Here is a 22,196-nt window from a genome sequence, read left to right as displayed (position 1 = left end):
TGGAGAAGAGAACATTTTTTATGGCACTTCTATGTTGGCGAAGATGAAAACAAAAATACTTCTTGCCACCATAGAAAGGCTCCTATAGATAGAAAACAGCCTGAAATGTATAGAATGTTCTGTTGATCTGAAATTTTCACCTCTCCAAGTTTCACTTTTCCTGGAGTCTACTGTATACATTTCCATCTTCCTACTGACGAATCGGTTAACAGCTCGCAGACATTATGAAAGGGGCCGATGGCTGTGCAGTTACAGAACTTCCATATGAAATCAATGCCATCTGTCCAATGCTTATCTCTGTGTTGCCACAGCCAGCATACAAGTCACTTTGGCTTGATGCAACGGCCTTTTGAAAGCAGAGGTATTAAAGTTTGTCACCAATTTCATTGCTCTCAATAGATTGAGGCTGCTCCTAGCAGAGGGCATCAGTGTTTACCAGGAACAGTTTTGAAAGAAGTATTTCACGAAGATGTTTCTGACCATGAGTCCCACCTCCATCCCCACATTCATGCACAATGCTTGCAAGCTGCTTTATCGCAGTGTTTCAGCCACTTAAGGGCCCTTTAAGTTGCATGTGAGGCAGGACAGCTATGGGAGATGGTTAGGAAACAACGTCAGGAAGGCAAGAAAAGGCAATCCTAAGGCAAAACAAGAGAGCCAAGACCGCAACCACACAATGATAGAAAAAGCAGCATGCTAAGTAAAGCAATCAAAGGGCTAGTTGGTGCACGTTCACGATAAGGTTGCACCGAGTTTTACACTGGCACAAAAGATGGCAAAGAAGGGAAGAAAGATGCAGACGGATGAAGCGCAAACTACCATCTCTTGATTTTTGTTAGAGAACATGCTAATATACAAAGTGATAAGGGAGGGGGGGGGGAGCAGTGACAGGTCATGCAGCAACACGATAGCAGCCAGACCTACAGAGTTCAAGGGCACTCATTCCATCCGGAGAATTTGATTTCAGCTTCTGTGAGTGTGATAGTGGGAATGCTTACACACAGGTTTTTTCTTTTGTGGATTGTGAGAGCTTCCCATGCTTCTCTTTTCGTTTTGTTTTGTTTTGTTTTCGCTTTTCCGATAACTATGGTATTGTCTAGCAGATGCAAGCATTTTCACTGTTTACAGTCACTTTGTGACTTATCACAGGACCTTATTGCACTTGGGCTTTCCACGAAACATGACGCTGCTCCACCCCACTGGTCACTTTCAGTGCTCTGCGCCCAATTTGAGAGGTGTGTTTGAAAGCTGCTGCTTGTAGTTCAACCATTTGGCCATCTGGGTCCGCGAAAGTTTTCATTTATGGTCTCGGTATTTCTTTGCAGCAGCAGTGAAATTTCGTTATACTGAAGTTGCGTGAGGACTCACTTCGTTATACTGAGGTTAAAAATACATAGTGTTCAATGGGCGAGAAGTTGTGAAAAGTTGAATACTCTGTTATATCGAGAATTTTAATATACTGGAGTTCACTGTATCAAGATTTAACTGTATCCAATATAATAAAGGTATTTTCGTGTCCAACTTGACTTCATTATGATGCCTCTTAACCCGCAGCTAGATTTGGAATTTGAGACCACGTAAGTTTTTAATTCAGCCTCTTAAGATACCAAAGAAAGATCTAAAAAATCTAGTGCAGAATGGGCTAATGTGTGGTAGGAACAAACAGCTCGCTTGCACTTTATGACATGCAGAAGGGATGCTGCAGCAGGTTCTCACTCACTGGAAACTCACGGGCAAGGCCACAGGCAGCACTTTAATCAACAAACAGATTTACTCCCTGTTGTGTAAAATGGCAGGAACAGCCCAAGGGCTATAGCACTGCTATGGCAGTCTTGCTTTATAGGTGAAAGCTCCTGCGAAGTGTGCTCAGCCACATGCAACTAAAAGTTAACCAGCAAAGCTTGATCTATGGGAACTGTCATCGAGGCAGAAACGTTATGGATATGGCCAGCAGCTGTGAGCCACCATTCTATGCAAGTCCCGCTAGTCTAAGCTGTGCACAGGTCACCAGTATGCGCTGTAACTGGCTTCTCTGCGACTCATCACTGGGCGCTACCTCACCTTCTAGCTCGAAAACACAGTGTTTCCTGAGCATGGCAGAGGCATCCTAGGCATACTATGAAATGAATGTGGAACCTTTGTCCTGGTGACTTCTTGAGCTCAGTAAACTGCTCCCGTGTCAGCATAAGAAAAGGACCACACATAGTTGAGTGGTCTTGCATGAGCCATGGTCTGCAAGTCGTGGCCTGTGCTGTGGCATTTGTGTTTATAAACCTCCACATTTATTGGAGAGACATTTGCTTCCCCTTTTTTTATTCCACATCATTTTTGCGCTACAACTGTGACAATGTGGCGTTGACAGTTGCTTGTTTCAAAAGAAGATCACGGCTGCTGGTCACAGTCCACCCGCAGATACACGACAGTCGATGACCGCAAGAAGGGGGCTGTGCTTTCAATCTCACGGAGCACAGTTGTTGCCCAAAAGAGCAATGAACACGCAATGCACTACCACATGAAGCTCAAACGGAGTAATGAAACGGTATAGTCGAGTATGTCAACAAACGAAACCACTAGAATTTTGTGTCAAGGAAGTGGCCCACACTGTAAAGATGCACGAAGTTAGATGCCAGGGTACACAAGAGTAATCGTATCACCGAAAGTTATCATGGCAAAATATGCTCCACCGTTTACTTTGCCACCCAAAAAGTCGATACAATGGTACCGGCGGCTCACCCTTTTGAAGAGCAGGGAGTGGAGGCTGGTGCGGCAGGGGAACAGGCAGAGCGGGAAGGACACCACCAGGGTAGCCACAAAGCCCAGCTTGATGAACTCGGAGGCCAGCGAGGAGCCCAGGCGCACCAGCACGTTGCCTGGCAGAGGACCTCCACTGCCGCAGAACGCCACGTACCCAAAGAAGCCCATCTGCACACAGTAGTAGGCAAGTCAGGGGTGCTGTCTGCTGTTGGCACATGAGGGCCAAAGAGTGGTCTCGCAGACATTTAAAAGAAAGAAAGACCCAGTGTAAAGATTAGGCCAGAAATGAAGGCAGTGACAGAAAACATGTGTTAATTCTGCATTTGTCCCGTTTCCTTCGCCACTGTCCATATTTTTCTTGAGCTGAAGAGCTTAGGTTGGGGTCAGTTGTAAGAGTTGAAGGTACGTCAAGACATGCCTTCAACTTCCTCATTGTGAAAAATAAACCTTCTTTGTCTTTGTTTATACATGTTGCCTTCAAAGGCATTATATGGAAAGAAGAATGCAAGAAAAGGCTGCATGTGGCACCTGAATTTGTGTCCTGTGTCCATGTGTTGCCCACCTGTTGTGGGTGTGTCCTTTCTTCCCATTCTTGTAGCTCAGCAGCGTATTTCAATTCAACAATCTCTTAAGCTGTTAAGCAGATTTCGTATTTTTTTGTAAAATGGAATACCAGCAGCCTCGGTAATGAGCTGTACTGACAATATGACAGTACACTTGACCACTGACCACTGACTGGAGTGCACTGCACTCCAGCGGTGGCTGCATATGATGCAGCTAGGCAGAGCAGAGCAAGCATTATCTTGAAAGCAATCTGTGAAGAGCGCAGAGTCAAGGTGCACCGAGAGCTGATGGCGCTGTGTGTGCTGTGTTCTTGCCACTTAGTTCACAATGAAGCGAGAGGCAGCATGAAAGTAAATTCGCCTGCTGCTGGTGCTGCTCTTCCTCATGCCAGTGTTTAGACAGCAAGTGTCCGCACTCATTGAGTGAGATGTGCTTATGTTTGCCTGTGCGTGTGTGACACTACGCTTGTTAATTTAGTTACTATGTGTATGTTTACGAGTGTATATGGCCGAAAAAACAACTATCTTCACTTTGTATAGTCAAATCTCGATATGATGAATCATGTGGGAGTGCCGAAAATCATTCATTATTCTGAAATATTGTTGTAGTTAAAGCCCCAAAGTTAACCATTCAGCCCATCAACCCGTTAGTTCATACGTCGTCACCTTTTGCGCTATCCACAAAAACATCGCTGTGTTGTGTTTCGGCGGTAGCCGCAGATGAACCATGAATACAGTCACGGCCACAACGGAACTAGCCCTCTTTATTCAGAGGCATGTATATATACAGGTGGAAACACTGGCGCCACTGGTGGCGTGTAAGGGCAAACAGAAACTGAAACTGATATGCTACATATTACCCTCCTTACAAGAACAAGGTAACAAGAACAACAAGTTACAAGAACAAGGTAACTAATAATAGATTAGTGTTGTTACACATATATACAGTATTTGCAATTAATTACAATTATCTTCACTATACATGTCATGTGCTCAACATTAATAATACTGTATGGAATAATTATACAGCATGGCCTAGGACAAGCAACGCCAAAAAGACAAAGCAAAAACGACAAATTGCTCACAGAAACACAGGCATGTGCACATAGTTCGTGCAGCACTCAAGTTTTGACACTGCACCCGTCTGCACCTAGCACCCAAGCTACATGTGGTCCCGGTATCGATCTGGAGGCCTTCTGTTCCTCGGTGGTTGGACCCGATGTTGAAGCACACGGTCATCCGGCATAGCTGACGCTGGAGCTCGTAGCATGGGCGTAGCTGGTGAGGCTTCGGGACGAGCTGTTGAGGCATAATCGTTGGATTGCCGAGGTGCCGACGACGGAGTCACGGGTTCGGAAACAGCATTATGCGGCTGATTCCATGTGGCTGAAGCTGCAGGTACCCTGGATAGCTTCGACGCGTTCCAGGTTCGTCCATCATCAAGCCGAAACGTTGATGGACCTTGTTGACTGATTACCTTTCTCGGGTGGCTAAACGCGAGGTCTCCCTTAACCGATATTCCAGGTTTTCTTATTCTAACGTAATCACCAACAGACACTGTTGTCTTCTTCGCGGCCCTGCGATGGTCTGTGTACTCTTTGCTGTAGTCTTGCTTGCTCTTAACTCGTTGGTGCAGACGATGAAGTTCGGAAACAGGATCGCTGAAGAAAGCTGGTGACGGGTGACCCACAACGTCAAGGCGTGTTCTCGGTCGCCGTCCGTGTAGGAGAACAGACGGTGGAACTCCCGTAGTGGCATGTGGCGTGCAGCGATATATGCCCAAATACTCTGTAACCGCTTGGCGAAGCGGGCGCTGTTCCAGCATAGCGACCTGCACAAAATTCTTGAAGACCCGGTTAAACCGCTCGACTAGTCCGTTCGCTTGGGGGTAGTAAACGGAAGAGTGCACAAGGCGGATGGCGCGATCTTTGAGGAACTCAATGAACTCCCTAGATGAGAACTGGGGCCCGTTGTCACAGACCACCACGTCCGGATAGCCTTCACGGGCGAACACGTGAAGCAAAAAGTTGATGACTGTGCGGGAGGATACTTCACTGCAGAATTGAACATCTGGCCACTTGGAAAAATAGTCGATGAGCGTAATGGCATATCTGCAGTCATGTGGGGCTCTCTCTATAGGGCCGACGATGTCAACAGCAAGCTTCTGCCATGAACGCTCTGGCAGGGGTACTGGCTGCAAAGGGGTGGCAGCAGTCTTCGTACTTTTGTCAGCCATCTGACATATGCTGCAGTTCTGGATGGAAAGCTCCACTTGCCTGTCCATGCCTGGCCACCAGTACCGTTCTCGTAGCCGAGCTTTTGTTCGAACAATACCAGGATGAGCTTCATGGGCAGCAGCGATTACCTGCGGTGTGAGAACCAAGGGAACGACGATTCGTTCGCCGCGCAGGAGCAGATTGTCAACGACGGACAATTCTTCACGTACCAAGAAGAAAGGCTGAAGTTCGCCCGAGAGCGTCTTATGTGCAGGCCAAGATGTGGCGACATAGATCTTGACTTGTTCTAACATGCAGTCATCACGAAGGGCCTGTTGAAACTGCTCTTTAGTGAGGCACGGTAACTCAACAAAGGACACAACCTCATCAAATGAGACATTTTCCTGCGGAGACGGAACTGGAAGGCGGGAAAGGGCATCCGCCACCTGGTTTTGAGACCCCTTCCGATACTCTACTGTATAATTGTAGCGAAGCAGCCGTTCGGACCAGCGTGCAATGCGAAGGGGGCGGCGCCCAGTGCCTTGAGAAGAGAGCAGCGAGACCAAAGCTTCGTGGTCCATGCGCAATGTGAAATGCCGTCCCCACAAGTACGTATGCCAATGCTCACAGGCCCAAACACACGCCAGCGCTTCACGCTCTCCAACTCCGTATTTCTTCTCTGCAGGTGAAAGTTTGCGTGAAGCAAAGGCAACAGTTCGCAGCATGTGGCCATCAACCTGCTGGAGAACAGCACCCAGTCCGCAGTCGGACGCGTCAGTGGACACTACAACCGGAAGGGACGCATCAAACATGTGCAGGACTTTGCTTAAAGAGAGCAGAAACTTCACCTGGGCGAAACTGGCGTCTACAGCATCATTCCATATGAATGGCTGGTTCTTCCGGAGAAGAGCTCGCATTGGTTCTACCACATCAGCAAGCCTGGGAACGAATTTGGCATAATACTCGATCAGTCCGAGGAAAGAGCGCAGACTAGTACTATCAGTGGGCGCCGGAGTATTCATAATGGAAACAATTTTCTCTGGCAAAGGGGAGATGCCTTGCGGTGTGATTCTGTGTCCCAAGAAGGAAAGTTCCTGTACGCCAAATACGCACTTGTCATTCAACTTGAGCCCTGCTTCCTTGATGCCCCGCAGTACAGCGGTCAGGTTGGCCAAGTGTTCCTGTTCGCTCTTCCCGAAAACAATGATGTCATCGATGTAGAACAAAACACCAGAACATCCTTGAAGGATTTTCGACATGATTTGTTGAAATGCAGCCGGGGTGGATGCCAACCCGAAGCAAACGCGCTTGAAGCGGAAGAGGCCATCGTGAGTTATGAAAGCTGTCAAGTCATGGCTTTCAGGATCGAGCAAAACCTGGTAATAGGCCGACGCGAGGTCTAGCTTCGAAAAATGCGTTGCCCCATAAAGACTGTGGAGGAGTTCTTCTGTGTGTGGAAGAGGGAAACTATCCGTCACGACAGCTTTATTAGGCTCCCGTAGGTCCACGCAAACACGAATGCCTCCATCCTTCTTCTGAACAACAACAATCGGAGACACCCATTCTGAAGCGTTAATGCGCTCTATCACGCCCAACTGCTCTAGCCGACGAAGTTCCTCAGATACCCGAGCTCGGAGTGAAAGAGGAAGGCGGCGAAGTTTTGCTGCAACGGGTGGAATCGAGAGCCTTACTTTGACACGATGCACAAACTCATTTGCTAGGCCGAGGGCGGAGTCGAAAAGACATGCAAATTCATTGCGCAACTGTGCTGGAAGACGTGCAGATGAAACCGGTTCCTGAACTGGAACTTGTACGTTGGTATCACTGCTAGTTGACGTAGTAGTCTCAAGGCAGCGGAGGGACGAGCCATCAATCTGGAAGTCAAGAGCCATAATGGCGTCGATACCCAGAAGCGATGTACCTTGGGAAACAAAGTAGAACAGAATGGACGCCTCGCGTTCCTTGTATGCGACTTTCGAAAGAAAGCACCCTCGCACTGGAATAGGCTTTTTTGAATAATCTAACAGCTGCACACGGGGCGCGGACAGCAGCACCTGTTCGGCAAAATGTTCATCAAAAAGATCCCCCGCTAGAATGGAGACTGAAGATCCCGAGTCGATAAGGAATGTTAAAGTCGTGTGACCAACTGCTACCTCCACTAGAATTCCGGCGCGGCCGGACGCGGTCACACATAGAATGCTCACAGCTTCATTGTCAATTTCACTGTCGGGCAAAGTTTCATTGTCGGGCAATGCCTGTTCGCTAAGCTCACGAACCGCAACGGCCCGTCGCTTCTTGTTGCATACCGCGCTGAAGTGACCAAAGAGACCACAATGATAGCAACGTTGGCCTTGGGCTGGGCAGCGGGCTGATGCGGCACGGTGCTGGCGCGAACCACAACGATAGCAGTGAGAGGACGAGTTGTATGGGCGCAGATACGAGGCAGGTTGGCGGCTGTCGTGCTGCAGGCTCGCCTCGGTACGAGGTTCACGCAGGGGCGCGTCGTTACGCGGAGTGTGGCGCGTTCCAGTGCTTCTATGGTCGTATAGCGCCATGCGAGAGTGCCCTGATATGCGCTGCACATTGCCGGAAGCAAATTCTCGAATGTCCTCATTGGCCTGTTCGACTTGTGAAGCTAATGACACTGCTCGGGGGAACGAGAGGGTCGAGCCCTCAAGAAGAAGGCGTTCGAGAAGATGCTGGGACGCGACCCCTTCCACGAACTGGTCACGAAGCGAGTCTTCCAGAGACACATAAGAACATGCTACCGCGAGAGCACGTAGTGCAGCAACGTACTCCTGTACAGACTCCCCCGGTTGTTGCATACGTCGGCGAAACCGGTGCCTTTCCGCGACGACATTGCTTGTGCTTGTGAAATGTTGCTTTAAGGTTTCGATAGCTTCGTCATAAACGGAAGGCTGAGCGGCGTCTTCGCTCTCCTTACTACGTTTACCGCCGGCAGCTGACTCACCGCTCTGGGCGGCATCCGACGTAAGCAGTAGGCTGGAGAAGATACGTTGACCCTCAACGCCGAGGCTGTGTATCAGCAGGGCCTTGCGACGTTCGGGCTTGAAGTCGGATGCTCCTGATGCCAGCAGAAAGTTCTCGAACATCCGGTACCATTGCGGCCAGGGAACAGGAGGGCGGCCGGGTACAGGCAAGAATGGGGGCGGCGGAGCGAGCCCGATACAGCTCATGGCGTAGTAAAGTTGCAGGCGCGGTTACGCCCCTCGAAAAGGTCCCACCCTCGTCGCCATTGTTGTGTTTCGGCGGTAGCCGCAGATGAACCACGAATACAGTCACGGCCGCAACGGAACTAGCCCTCTTTATTCAGAGGCATGTATATATACAGGTGGAAACACTGGCGCCACTGGCGGCGTGTAAGGGCAAACAGAAACTGAAACTGATATACTACACGCTGCTGGCTACCGGCCCGCACTGTTACTATCTTGAGTTTTGAGTTTGAGTTTATTTCTTACCACAAGTACAGGACATGTATGAGGTGTGGTGAGGAAGATGGGATAAAAGCTGCGCCAAAGGCAGCTTAGCTTGACTGGCCCTGTCTATAGATTCCATAAGTTCCATCATCATACACCATTGTATATTAAGAGTGACGTATGCAAAGCAGATGCTGATGCTGAAAAAACCAGACAAAAAGGAAGCTCCATGTTGCCTCCAAAGTGCAATGTTTCATGTTGTTTGTTTCTTTTTCATATTCTTTGCCATGGACACAGCAAATGTCTCATTCGAGGCGGACACTTGAACTATTCCAAAGCGCAAGCGTGCATAAATAACACTGTTCGGAAAGTGCAAAGTGCAACCGCGTGGCATCCCCACAAGTACAGAGGTTACGTTTATCCACGCGTGCAACTAGTACAGCTGCAGAAAGAAGTGCAAAAGAAAGAGGCGTGCACAGAAAGAGGGGCAAAAGAAGGAAGAGACACACCTCTGTTGCTAGGCAACTCTTGTCTGGGTAGAGCATGCGCTCACAAAACCCGATGCATCGTCGCTTCTACAACAGATAAAAAAATTATCTCCTGCATGTTTTTATTGAGCGCTGTCTCAGGTTTTCTGAACCCATGTGCAGTGGCGTCCGCTTTCTGTGCCTTGTCACCTGCTAGCCTACTGTTTCAGCTGCAGTGAAGCATACACGGAAATCTAATAATCCCCCGATTACGAAACATTAGTTCGTAGTACTGAGGCATTGTTAACATGACACAGAACCTGAATAACGATTGTTATTCTGAAAAGTTTGGTATTCTGAAGTTCACAGTACTGAAATATTTTTAAATTGGAACCATAAGAAGTCTGAAGGGGATTTCCTAAAAGTTTATTAACCTGAGAAGTTGGTTAATGTAGTATTCGTAGTAATAAGGTTTCACCGTAGCTGTCTAGTAATTTGCAATCACAATCGATGGCTCGCCTTTTGGGTGAAACTGACTGCTTTACTGTTCTCAGTCGCGAATGCTGGCGCCAGGAAATTGTCCTGCTGTACTAAAGACCCCACCCATCACAGCAGCCGATAAATGAGAAATCAGAAAGCAGAAACAAGATAGAAGAATTTAAACAATACTAGCTGCTATACGCTGTTCATGATTTATAGCTGATAATTCATGATTTATGGCCACCGTTTATGTCATGATGGGTGGTGACACTGATGAAAAAATTATTGCGATGTGCGCGCAGTAGTAAACAGCTAAGTCTCAGAAGAAGATGCGCGCCGTGGTCGCGCAGCCAAGGAAACTGATTGCGAGGCCTTCACCACTGCGAGTGCTAATCAGTCATGAAATGACAAGAATTGCAGCTTCTGCACTCATTTCATGCAAAATAGACACGGTATTTCCCGATTCATTCAGTAAATAAGGGCCTGTTGACGTAATAAGCACTTGTTCATTGTTTTCTTTGTACTCTCGATAATTTGACAGTCTATTAATTCAGACATTTCTTTTGGATCTGTGAAATCCGAATTAACGAGGTTTTACTGTATATGCAACTTCCAAAGAGAACTTGCTGAAGTTATGGAACTAATGTGTGCTCAGTGTTAAAAAGAAGCACAAGACGCACATATGCAGATTACAAGAGAATAAGGCAGCCAAAAAAGCAACACTTGCTCCTGGTCTTAGTAATAATTGGTTGTTATTTTATCTCTACCAGCCACAATGCAGTGTTGCGACTAAGACAAAAGTTAATCAATCATTGGGCAGGCCAAGCATTGCCATTCACAGATACTCCGGTGGCTTTCAGTTTACAAGGGCTGTAGATAAATGCAACAGGATGGATGCCCACGAGTTATCAAAACAAGACAGGCAGCAGTGCTGTGGCATCTTGCCTTCATGAGTGCCTCATCATTCCGTTTGTTCCAAGATGTTTATTCCTTTTCTCAGTGTTTGTGAAACTTGTAGGGCAAAGAAGGATGTCTTAAAATCAATGTACTTGTCACCTGCACAGTCTAGCTGTGTAATGAGGCATTTCACGCAACCAAACCCTGAGCCACATGCATTCGTTCAATCCAAAATAAAAGCACATATTTTAATTTACTCTTTGTCTGTCACACCACCCTTGTTCATGCCAAGTAAGACCATGTCTTCAAACATATTGGTCATTACAAGTGGGCCTGACTGTAGTTATGACATTTTGGTGGTCTCGAACTGTTCAGAAAATTTTTTAATCAAGCTGTAATTGTGCGCTCTCATTCCCATTCCTTGTGTCCTACCTACAACTGCACACTACCATTTTATCATGAATCAAATTTTTAATGCGAAAGCATGATATGCCCCATTATGTGAAAATCTGGCATCATAGTCAGCAGCGTGACCAAGCGACTGTAACAAAAATGGCTGATGACACAAAGAGTAAAAACACTTCAATAATGCTTGGATTAATGTCACATTTCTCAGGAAGGTTCCTGTAAACAAAGTAAGTTAATGGCTTTGAGAACAAAATTTGGCACATTTTGGTTTGGGTGGGAATCAAACACAGGCCCCCGAGGTGCGAGACAAGCATGCTTCCCCGACGCCACAGAGGTTCCATGGTTCTGGCTAACTAAAAGTGTGCTTACTGCATGCGTCATTCGGCATGTGTCAGTGCAGCCAATGGGGAAGAGGAGGTGCCAAGTCACGAGTGTATAAAATGAGCACACCGTCTCCCGATCGAAAAAAATTTCACAAAAAGAACTATAATGCTTTTGCATTCCCACATGTAAGCGGTCTTAAGTTTCTGCCAAATTTTTCATTTCCTTCTGGACTGCACTACTGCCCCAAGAATGGAATGTGATTTGACCATTACATTGGCAAACTCTTATGTTGCAGTTGTCACATAATTGAACACACGCTAGATGGCCTTCTTTACATGCCTTGTCTGCAATTTTTTTTTGCCTGTTCTACCATATGCATTCTGGAGCACATAGAAGGAAAAACCACACACCATGATGTAGACCATGGAGCACATTTGGACCGCACCGTTGACCACCGAGTTCATGCGCTTCAAGGATGGCTCGTTGACCGTGTCGAAGATTTCAAAAAGCTGCCTGCAACCAAGAAAAAGAGAAATGCACACAACAGGTGGCACCCAAAGTAACTAAGCCGTGCCCGACTACAGACTTAGCATGAGTAAATGTACCAAGTTCATGCCACATTCCGACGTACTAAGTGAGAGCATTCAGGAGTTAAGCACAACAAATTGAGTGATGAATGAGTCTTTATCCTGTGTAGCCCATGCCGTTCTGCGGACTTCAACATCTTATTCATAGTTTCATGTAGGCAAGAAACAGATAAAAAGATTTCTTTTTAAGTTCTTGTTTCAAATAACTTGTTTTCAGTAAGATATCTTCCAATAACATTGAGACATAAAGTAGTGCCATGTGTCAAATCGGAACAATGGCCAAAGGCAACCGAGAAATTGGCATGCGAATTGCACATTCATACAGCGTCTTCTCGAAGTTCTACTGCAGGATTAGTTATCTGTGCTGACTACTCTTCTAGATCTAAGATCAGCAGTAGCAGTGTGTCTGGCTATTATAACCTGAGAAGCTTTTAGTCCCGTGTCACACTCGAACTGGTAACAGCCCAAATTTGTTGCTGAGGCAACGAGAGGAACTACGCTGTATTTCTGCAGACACAACAAAGGTAGCGCAATCAGAACTACTTGTACCGGCATTGTCATTGCATTACTTCGAGAAAACAATATACCTATACATACTTATATTGGCGGGAGGAGGGGGGGAGGGAGGACTCGCTGCAATGCCTATAAGGGACAACATATATTCGCTCATTGTCATAGATGTCCCCTGAATGAAGGTCGCAGACCGCAGAAAATGCATTCATGGGCATTCCTTAAAAAAGCCACATTTTACACTGGTGCACTGGACTTGCTTCGACAGTCAACATTAAACAGGTGCTACTGGAAAGTTCTTGTTTACAAGGATGAGCAAATTGAGGTTTTTCTTTGTTTTCATTCTATTTTATTTATTCGCACTGAAAGTTGATCTCATTAGTGATCTGGGAGGAAAAGAACAGAGCACAGTGTTCCAAGCACGTCCTATTTCAACAATCTCCTCAACAAGTCTACGTAGAATTTACAATGCCAACTGCAATGGTTAGATCAATTTGAAGTGTGCCTGCACGTCCATAGGCTAAGCCGTAGAACTATCCGCCTTACACAACATCTACGGTTACGTTGGTGCCGGCATCGAGGCCTGGTAGATCTTCAACACATGCAAGAATCGTAATGCAGAAACAGTAGTGAAAAAAAAAAAAATTCAGTGCAAGTGGATTTATTCTAACCTAGAACTACCACTGCCACAAAACTGAATTCTGCTGCCTTTTTAAGGTTTTTTTTATAAGCTTCATTTGTAGCTTTGTGGTACATTTACATGGATGACAGTTTTCCCTTTTATCTTTCATTTACTTTGACTTCTTTCGATGACTTATTCTTTCACACAGTTATACTTAGACATTTCTACTCTAGTCATTTCCTTGTCTGTCATATTTTGGTGCACCTGTTTAAACATAGCCCAGCATTTTCTACCCTTAGATGCCTTACAAGATAGTTGCATCTGAAGAAGAGTTCAAGTTATCCATACCATATATTCTCTACAAGGAACCATTTCGTCTGTTAGTTTTTAATTAACATTCAGTAAAACAGTAAGTACGAGAAAATCTGTTAGTATTTGTTGTGCCATTTACTATTATTTCAATCCTACCTTATAATTGTTGACTGTCTAGCTTTGTTGAAGTTACGCTCTTGTTATGTTGACACATTGCTACTACGTGCTGGGTAGCGATAAATTTTGTCGCACGTCACCCCTTTTGTGTCACATAACACTGTATCATTATGTTTCTGCTACCTTCTGCCATTCACAGTACAACACGCCACTGTAGCTCGGACTGGCCATCCTATTTATTATATTTGTATTTGTGGCAGAAATAAAGGTAGTTACAGTAGAACCTCGTCCCCACGTTTTGGAAAACAATTAGAAAAAAAAACATACTATCCAGGAAATTATAGAAGCTGAAATCACTAAAAATGCCACAGCTTTGCCTGAAAGGTGAAACACTAATAAAGATGGCAAAGTTTCCGGCTATTACACGAATTAAGGTTCGATGTTTTATGGGCACTGCAAATTGCAGTACACATCTGCTTACTAACTAAAGTGTGGTGAAGCGCACCTGAAGACACACGAACTGAGTTCACTCAATGACTGCTGCAAGAGCACGTGCTTGTCCCAAACCAAATGTTCTTTGCTGTCCCTCGCTTCCAACATTTCAACTACGCTATATCTCCAAAACTCGGCAGATTTCGTGACACCCAGCAATGGGCAGGCATTGGTGCCAGCAGCTTCCTCGGATTGTCCCACCCACGCACGATCTCTCATACATGGTGCCTGGGCCCCGCGTGGAAAGACCGCGAGGATCGAGGGATATTGGGTGTCTGTTGACCTCGCACCCACAGAACACCGTGCGGCTACTGCCAGCAAGCCAAGGTCTCTGGCCGAGCAGGCCAAGCATGTTAACAGTCCAAGCTCACTGGCAATGTTTATGTACTTTCTATTTAGGTTGTGGTCGATGACAGAGAGTACGCCCAACTTCTCCTTGCGAGTACATTCAACTTTTCCTCGAGATAAAATACTTGTGCAACCTCGATGTACAACTGTCAAACAGACCAACACAAGTGTTGCACGAGTGCCTTCTTGCTTGTGCCATTTCTGGCTGTGGAAGCGGTGCACGACGGCAGCACGTGGTTTGTTCAACCAATGCAGCGACTGTGGCCTAATCGCATTTCCGCAAGCGATGCACACTCGGATTTGTCCCGCTCAAAGTGGTGGCAGGAAGTGGCGGCGCATTTGCATTATCACCCATTAAAAGCATGCAGTATGCTTTCAACGAAACTATGCCACAAGTGCTGTAAAACAGATGAATGAAGATCCCGATAGGGTTGGTAGCAATAGCCTGATTACCCACGTGGAGATTTGCCGGTACTGGTAAAGAAAACCAAGTGCGTTCCTATGTTTTCATGTGACGCAGATTGGTGAATAGTGCGGGGATGGTGCTGTGGCGGGCAGCCCCTTTTCTCGATCGCATGCGCCTTGCACTTGTTCTTGTTTACATGGGATCTAGTGGCCAGGAACCGTATCATACAATTGCAGTTTTGCGATGTGTGGAACGTCGGTGCCAAAAGATAGTGTTTTCCAGGAATGTACCAAACGGCAAAAAAAAAAGGCCTAACTGTGTAGGGCCATTTTGTGTGCTTTTGATCACGAATGTTGGTGGCGTGAAATCCTATCAAATGGGATTGTATCAACTAAGTTTTACTGTATTACAGCTTAATGCAGCCAACGCATAAATTTCACTTCGTTTAATTTGAATGCACCGGAAAGCAGCAGTAAAAGAACCATGAAAGTAAAATTCAGCAGAAGGTGCTACTGCTTACGAAGGCGTGTATTTGTTTTATTTAAATTTATTTTTCAAGCGAAGCTTGTATTGCCTCTCTCGTGTCAGCATTGGTGTTACCGTACAAAAAAAACCCAAGCCGTGTGGAAACAAAAATTACTTGTCGAGCTGCAGCTTCGAGCCACCGACCTCCAGGTTGCGAGACAAGCACGCTAGCCGATCCAGCCACTGTCGGTTCGTCATACATGCCCTTCAAAGCTAGGTTTTATATGCACAAAGAAGTAGACACAGTGCAAGGTGCGAGCCGATCACAGGTGTTCCCTCCCTCCGGAAAAAGGGAAGGGTGCGATCACATGTTCACTCGCCTTGCACCCTCCATTTCCCACCAGTTTAGGCCCGGCAGTCAGACGGGGAGGCCGCATTTGGTTTCTTCTGCCAAAGAGCAGGCTGTGTTGAAGGAATGGCAACGGAAGTGGCCCGCACGTCATGCGTTCAGCCGAAGAACATGCGGCATTTGATGAACGCCGCCGGGAACTTGCTCGAGACAGGGCTCGTCGTCGATGTGCCAGCCTCACGTGAGGGAGTGCAAAGCCAAGGTGTTACGACAACGAAGAGCTGCGCATCCCGAGCTTTGCTTGCACCTCTCTTCAAAGTAGTAGCATAATGTAGCTCAAACGCTAAAAAAAAATTAACCGAGCCCTCTCCTAGGGTTGCACAAACTTTGCATACACCCCTGCTTCCAGTAGGGGAGGGGTTATCATTTTTTACCTTGTGGGGTTCTCCTCCATGCTCTTGGGACAAAGGAACGACAACACAGTAGTGCAAACAATCACAAGGGCATTTATTGCACCTTTCATAGATCAATGCCTGCTAGCCGAGTTGCTATCCACAAAACATGCCGATGGGCGCGCGACAAATCTAGAAGTCCGACTCACCGCGACCGGATAGCGAGCGAATATGTTCGCCCCATGCTGGATCCCAATGCCTGGTCGTTCGCGTGTACGGTCACGCCAACGGTGGTGCGTTCGAAGGCGGCCACGCGAGACGGTCTCGCAGAAGCATGGGTCGGCGCACGCGCGGCACGGCATCGTCCGTACCGCTTTCTGTCTCGAATAAAAGAGGAAGCGCCTTCCGCTCCCGCACCCAAGTAACCCCGCCAGTAGCAGCGCAACACTCGCGCCATCTCTCGCGCTGCGCTTCAACCACACCGACCGCCGCGGGCGTCACGCAGGCCACGCGGCGAAGCGGGATTGCAGGAGATGGGGAAAACAAGATATCTGGGGATGCGCGAGAGTCGCGCATCCCCACAACCTATTAGTGGCTGATGCTCTATCTGCTTGTGAAGCCATTGGTTCCTGCTTGTTTTGTGTTGTGCCATACTGAAGAAGTGTTTAAACATGTTGGCTTTCTTTGCATCATGCAGGCTAAGTCCCATGCTTTGACAGCACAAAACAAAGACATTACAGACTACTTTCAGCAATAAGAAGATTTGAATTTGTTAATTTTGCTGTGATTTGTTAACTTCACTTTTCCAATAATCTGACCAAGTCTTGCAGTCCCACATGGGTTGAATTAATGGGACTTGACTATATTATAAATAATCTTGTCGCATTAAAATGTTCCCAATAGTTGATTAAAAGGTAACGGGGACCAAGACTGATTAACGAAACTGAAAGTACATATAAGCCCACCTTGTAAATAGCGTGATGGTAGGGCACTGAACAAAAAGTAACTACATTATAAATGACTATACTATCCGTACATATGCCGTTTAAAGCCAGTTTCGAAAACAAAAATTATAAAGGGCCACTGAAGCAAAATCCAAGTTCTGCTATAGACAGCTGGCACTGCTTCACCACCTGGCCTCAAGCTGCACATAATGTTACCATGGCAACAAGGTAATCGTATCAAGCAGTCCTATCCACGAGCTGCAAGTTGGGTCATTCCAAATCTAAACCGGGGAGCAGCTACTACTACCATTCTGCTTCAGTGGCCCTTTATAATTTTTTTTTGTCAAGTCCTTTCTGCCATGTCTGAATGAGCCTAGAACGGAATGAAATGCAATGATGTGCCAAAATTGAGAGCACTGACGGCTGACAGGAGAGGGCCATGGCAAAGATAGGCAGCACGGACAGCAGGTTCTCGTGACGCCACAACACCACCCGGTCCCACCAGGCACCCGACCACAGCACCGGGAAGCTCTCCACAAACACCTGCATCAGCACCAACCCCACATGCTGTCAGGGAAGGGTCATCAACAAGCCTGCCTCATAGCAGGATGCACTGCACTGTACAAATGTTGTCGGCTGGCTGTTCCTCTCTCCTTTTGTTGCCCAATGATACGCAGCTCATACAAATGCGACATTTGCCCACATTAATATTTTCCAACCTTTTTCAAGTATGCACAGAAATTGTGAATTGCAGTGCGATATACACAAGGACAGAAGAAACGAGACTACAGACGAGCACTAACTTCCAGCAGAATGCTTCATTGTCGCCGACCCGTGTTTATACCTGTCACTCATCATACTGCACATGCGCAATTCACACCGTTAGGAAGGCTAACTCCTCATCTGACAAGTGCACAGATGGCATGCTCACATGCCCAGAGCCAAATCGTGAGATCATTTCAGCATCAGTTATTTCACATGTTAGTCGATCACCGCTTCTGCTGACAACCGTACGTTGAGCAAACAACAGTTCACAGTCACGCGAATTGCAGTGATATGCAAGCCGACCATCGCACACGCTTTTCTTGACAATATTTGACTGTTCTCTAAGCCCATCATCGATATAACAAAAGTGCGCGTGTTCTGTCCTGGTGCATATCTGCACTGCAGCTCACCAATATGTTGCACCAACAAGCCCAAACCAGCTCTAGTCCTGGGAATCATACGCGTCACTTATAAGTATCAAACTCTTGCTAATTGAAACATAAATTGCAGTGCACCGATTAATTCAGATGACCCTCAGAAGAGATCAAGCGCTGCAAATGCGCAATGCCGAAGGACAGAAGTGGTGCTAGTGTCCAACCAAAACGAAGCGGTGGAGTAGGCATTGCCATAATGATCAGCGTGAAAAGTACCAAGATGCAAAAAAGGCCAGCACGGTTTGAATTTGACATTGTTGCATTTACCATTGCGCATGACAACATGTTTGCCGTAAGTCTTTGAAGTGTGTGGTCACCATACACGATTGTGTGGATAGTGACTATGAATTCATCTGCAGCAGTCATGGCGAGCAGGCAAATCCAAGGTCACTAACCAAGTGGAAGTTGCTGAGGTATGGTTGGCAACTTTGCCACGAAGAACAAAAAAAGAGCTGGCCCCGAGAAGGTGGAGGGGGAGCTATAACTTATGCAAAAATATAAACAATAGTAAAGTGCTGACATAACGATGATAAACTTTGTTGCATAACTGAATTTTTATTGAAAGGTTTACATAAAATATCGTACACAATACATATTTAAGATAAAGACCAGTGGCTAAAGCCAACAGGCAACTGTGAGTCAGTCGTGCAACCTAGGGATGTGCGAGAGCGAATGAACAAAGCATCCACTTCACACATGTGGCCCAAACCAGTTGTGCCAGCTGACCAGATAAGCGCCCACAGTAAGTGGCAGCTGAGAAGAAAAGGAGTTGAACACACAGGAGAAAGCTCAGCAGAAGAAATATAAGTGAATGAATGGACCACTTACTCTCGCAACTTCTGATGACATGACAGTTTCATGATATACTGAATACAGTAGAACCCCATTGACACGTTCCTGTTACATACGTTCTCCTGGCACGAATGTTCGCGAGTGAGAACACAAGAAAAATGATCCAACGGTGCATATGTTCCCGGAAAACAAGATTTTCGGCACCAACATTCAGTGCGTCACCAAACTGTGATCGTATGATACATGCTCTGGCTGCTACATCCCATGTAAACAAGAAAATGCGCGAGGCAAGCTTGGTAGAGAACAGTATATAGCTGTCCACCGCGGCAGCATCGCCACAATACTTGCCCACCTGTCTCACGTGAAAACGCCAGCACGCACTCAGTTTCTCATTTCAATACCAGTGAATCTTCTCTGGGGTCGTCGCACGCAGCATTCACAGCTATCACCGCCAATCCTACTGCGTGCGATAAGCATCTTTGCCTATCTCTTTCACAGCGTGTAATGCCGTCGAAAGCGTAGCGCATGCTTTTAAAGGAGTACTGACACAAAAATTTTCTATCTTGTTTTTTTCTGCTGCAATAAGCTGCTAATGACCCAGTAATCGCGGCACAAAACATCATTGGCTTCAGAGTGCTACAGGTAATTATTTGGAGTCTTGTTTGTAGTGACCAGTCTAAGCTTCGGTTTAAAGAGCAAAGAGATGGGCCAAAGAAGGAATGTAAACACAGCTGGACACGTGATCACACAAAATTGTGATGTGCACACGCCGGCATGCTCGCAGGCGCGAGAGCTTCATCTTGCTAATTCGTCGGCTACGCCTGCACGTGCTTTGCAATTAGATTGGACAAACTTTATTAAAGGTCCTGCTTTGCGATGTCCTCGCCATCCTCATCGTCCTTGTTTTCGTCGTCCAGCTGCGACTATTTCCTGCTTGCGGTAGTCACCGCCGAATTAGACGTGGTCAACCACATTTGATTGGATCCATGCAAAGCAGTGACTCGGAAAGTGCGGCTAGCAACGGCTATCAATATGCGTATGCACCGGTACAAGTAGTACGAGCCATTTGTCCAGGGTGCTTTGGGAATTAGGCATATTCCGGAGCAGGACACAACAAGGCGAGGTAAAAGTCGAGGCAGCATCAGGCTTGGGGGTAGGTAGTCTTGGTGAAAGATTATCGGACTGCTCTAAGCTCGGCCGGTTGTGTTTATACCAGGCACGCTCGAAATGAAACGAGCAAATCTGGCTGCTCTTAAGCGGGGTCCATTCTAAGCGTGCAGCGGCGCGCACGAACTCGGACCACTTCTGCCACTTATCGATGCCGAGCAAGCCAAGCGAGCTGGCGATCGTTGGGAAACGGTATATAGGCCTAGCTCACTAGCCGTCGGATCCGAGGCCGACAGCCCTTGCAACCCCTCCACAGCAGGTAATAAAGCATCTATATTCTTCCAACACAATTAACGTCTGCACATTTATGTCGCTCATAAGCGATAATACAATTAGTCTTCCCAACGCTGTTGGTAGTGATGAGAAAACATGTTAACCATGTGAGTTGCTTCGCAGAAAAAATTGCAACAGAGGCTGCGCTGACCGCTTGCGAGTCAAAATCACGCCAACGATTTACTATTGCGCAACGTTTTATAACATGCACACTTTCGAGGTCACTTTACAAGTTATTATGAGTTATTATTACGGAAACAAATTTTAGCAGATTTTTGTGCCGCCATCAGCGGCGAAAGAGGTCATTGTCACAACCAGGGAGAAAAAATATAAAAGACCAGGACGATCGAAGCGGTGGTGAACTGCCTCTTAAACAGAACACCATGCTCATGGTTGGTTGGTTTTGTATTCATGCAATTGTATTCAGCTCTGTCTGTCAGTAAATGGAACTCCTGATAAACGGAACAAACTTCCCTGGTCTCTTGAGGTTCCATTTAAAGAGAATGCACTGTACATATCTGCATTACCAGAAAGGTCAGTCTTCGATTGAGCGGAGGATTTTGTGACCAAGAAGGAATGCAAAGATTAAAGTTGGCTAATGAAGCCACATTGGGAAATTCTCGTGCCAGCTACCCACGGTGTGTATTTGGCAGCATCTGCTTAGTCCTAGTGAAATGTTAAAAAAATAAGCAAGGATTACACTGGGGCATTTGAGAACACACACAAGTACGATCCCCAAGCCTTTAAAGGCTTATCCTGCATAAAAACAGTTGACACACGTGAAAATACAATGAAATCTGTGAATGCAGCCCCTGCATCCTCAGCGTCACTAAGCGAACATGAAATTAAAGACAGAAATGTTTGGTATTTATTGCCTCACTTACTTACTGTGGTGGATCAGCAGCTATGACGCAATGCTGTTGATGGTGATGCTACAAGTTCCTTTTCCAGTTGAATTGAAATATGATCAGGGTGGAATGCGAACATGCTTGTGTACAACGCTTTCCCATTAAAGGACCCCTAAGCTTTATATAGTGTCACAGCACGTCACAGCATGCCGCGGAACTCTCGAACATTAAATGCAAATATGACTAAATTTTATCTGTAAATAATTACTGATAGATGGCTGCCAATATGCTCTTGAAAGAGTACTCTGCCAGTCCAGACTGATTCTGTGTTTCTTTTTCGGGTTGCTCAATGAGCTCAAAATGAACCTACGAGTGCAGTACACTATTAAAAAGTTTCACCTGAAAGGCAAAGCATCCATTATAAGAGCAAATATGTAGACAGCTATACAAAGAAAGGATAGTAGTTTTATCGACTGTATAAACTTATAAACATTCGCTCACTAACTAGCATGGTGTCACGAGTGCAAGCAAACATGAACACATCTCACTCGACTGAGGACACTCACTATCAAAACGCTAGAGTGAGGAAGCGCAGAAGCAGCAGCACCGAGCAAATTGACATTCGGGCTGCCTCTTACTTCAATGTGAACTAAGCCGCGAAAACACTGTGCACACGAAGCTATCAGCACAAGGCGGGCTCTGTCCCCATCACAGATCGCTCTCAACAAAGGGCCCGCGTGGCAGCGTCATATGCAGCAGTGCCAGTTGGGGAACCCCCTCAGCCCCCTCCCTCCCACCGGTGCCTTGTGCACGCAAGAATAAGCCAC

The 22,196-nt window shown here is 46.5% G+C and overlaps 1 protein-coding gene and 1 pseudogene across 4 annotated transcripts in view; both read right to left on the bottom strand.

The window, feature by feature from the left end:
* The window catches only part of LOC135905247 (putative sodium-coupled neutral amino acid transporter 10), a 111,990-nt gene that overhangs the window by 61,526 nt on the left and 28,268 nt on the right, over nucleotides 1-22,196 (bottom strand). For all 4 annotated transcript variants that reach the window (XM_065436255.1, XM_065436256.1, XM_065436257.1 and 1 more), the window contains exons 6-8: nucleotides 17,512-17,633; nucleotides 11,957-12,059; nucleotides 2,734-2,922 (exon numbers count right to left, since the gene is read on the bottom strand). In XM_065436255.1, the coding sequence (XP_065292327.1) occupies nucleotides 2,734-2,922; nucleotides 11,957-12,059; nucleotides 17,512-17,633 (414 nt within the window). The remainder of the gene's footprint in view (nucleotides 1-2,733; nucleotides 2,923-11,956; nucleotides 12,060-17,511; nucleotides 17,634-22,196) is intronic.
* Nucleotides 6,696-8,765, bottom strand: LOC135905227 (uncharacterized; annotated as a pseudogene).

This window comes from Dermacentor albipictus, chromosome 8 (assembly GCF_038994185.2).
Source record: "Dermacentor albipictus isolate Rhodes 1998 colony chromosome 8, USDA_Dalb.pri_finalv2, whole genome shotgun sequence".
Classification (NCBI taxonomy): domain Eukaryota; kingdom Metazoa; phylum Arthropoda; class Arachnida; order Ixodida; family Ixodidae; genus Dermacentor; species Dermacentor albipictus.
The sequence above is the reverse complement of the archived record's forward strand: the minus strand, read 5'-3'. Positions and strand labels throughout refer to the sequence as shown.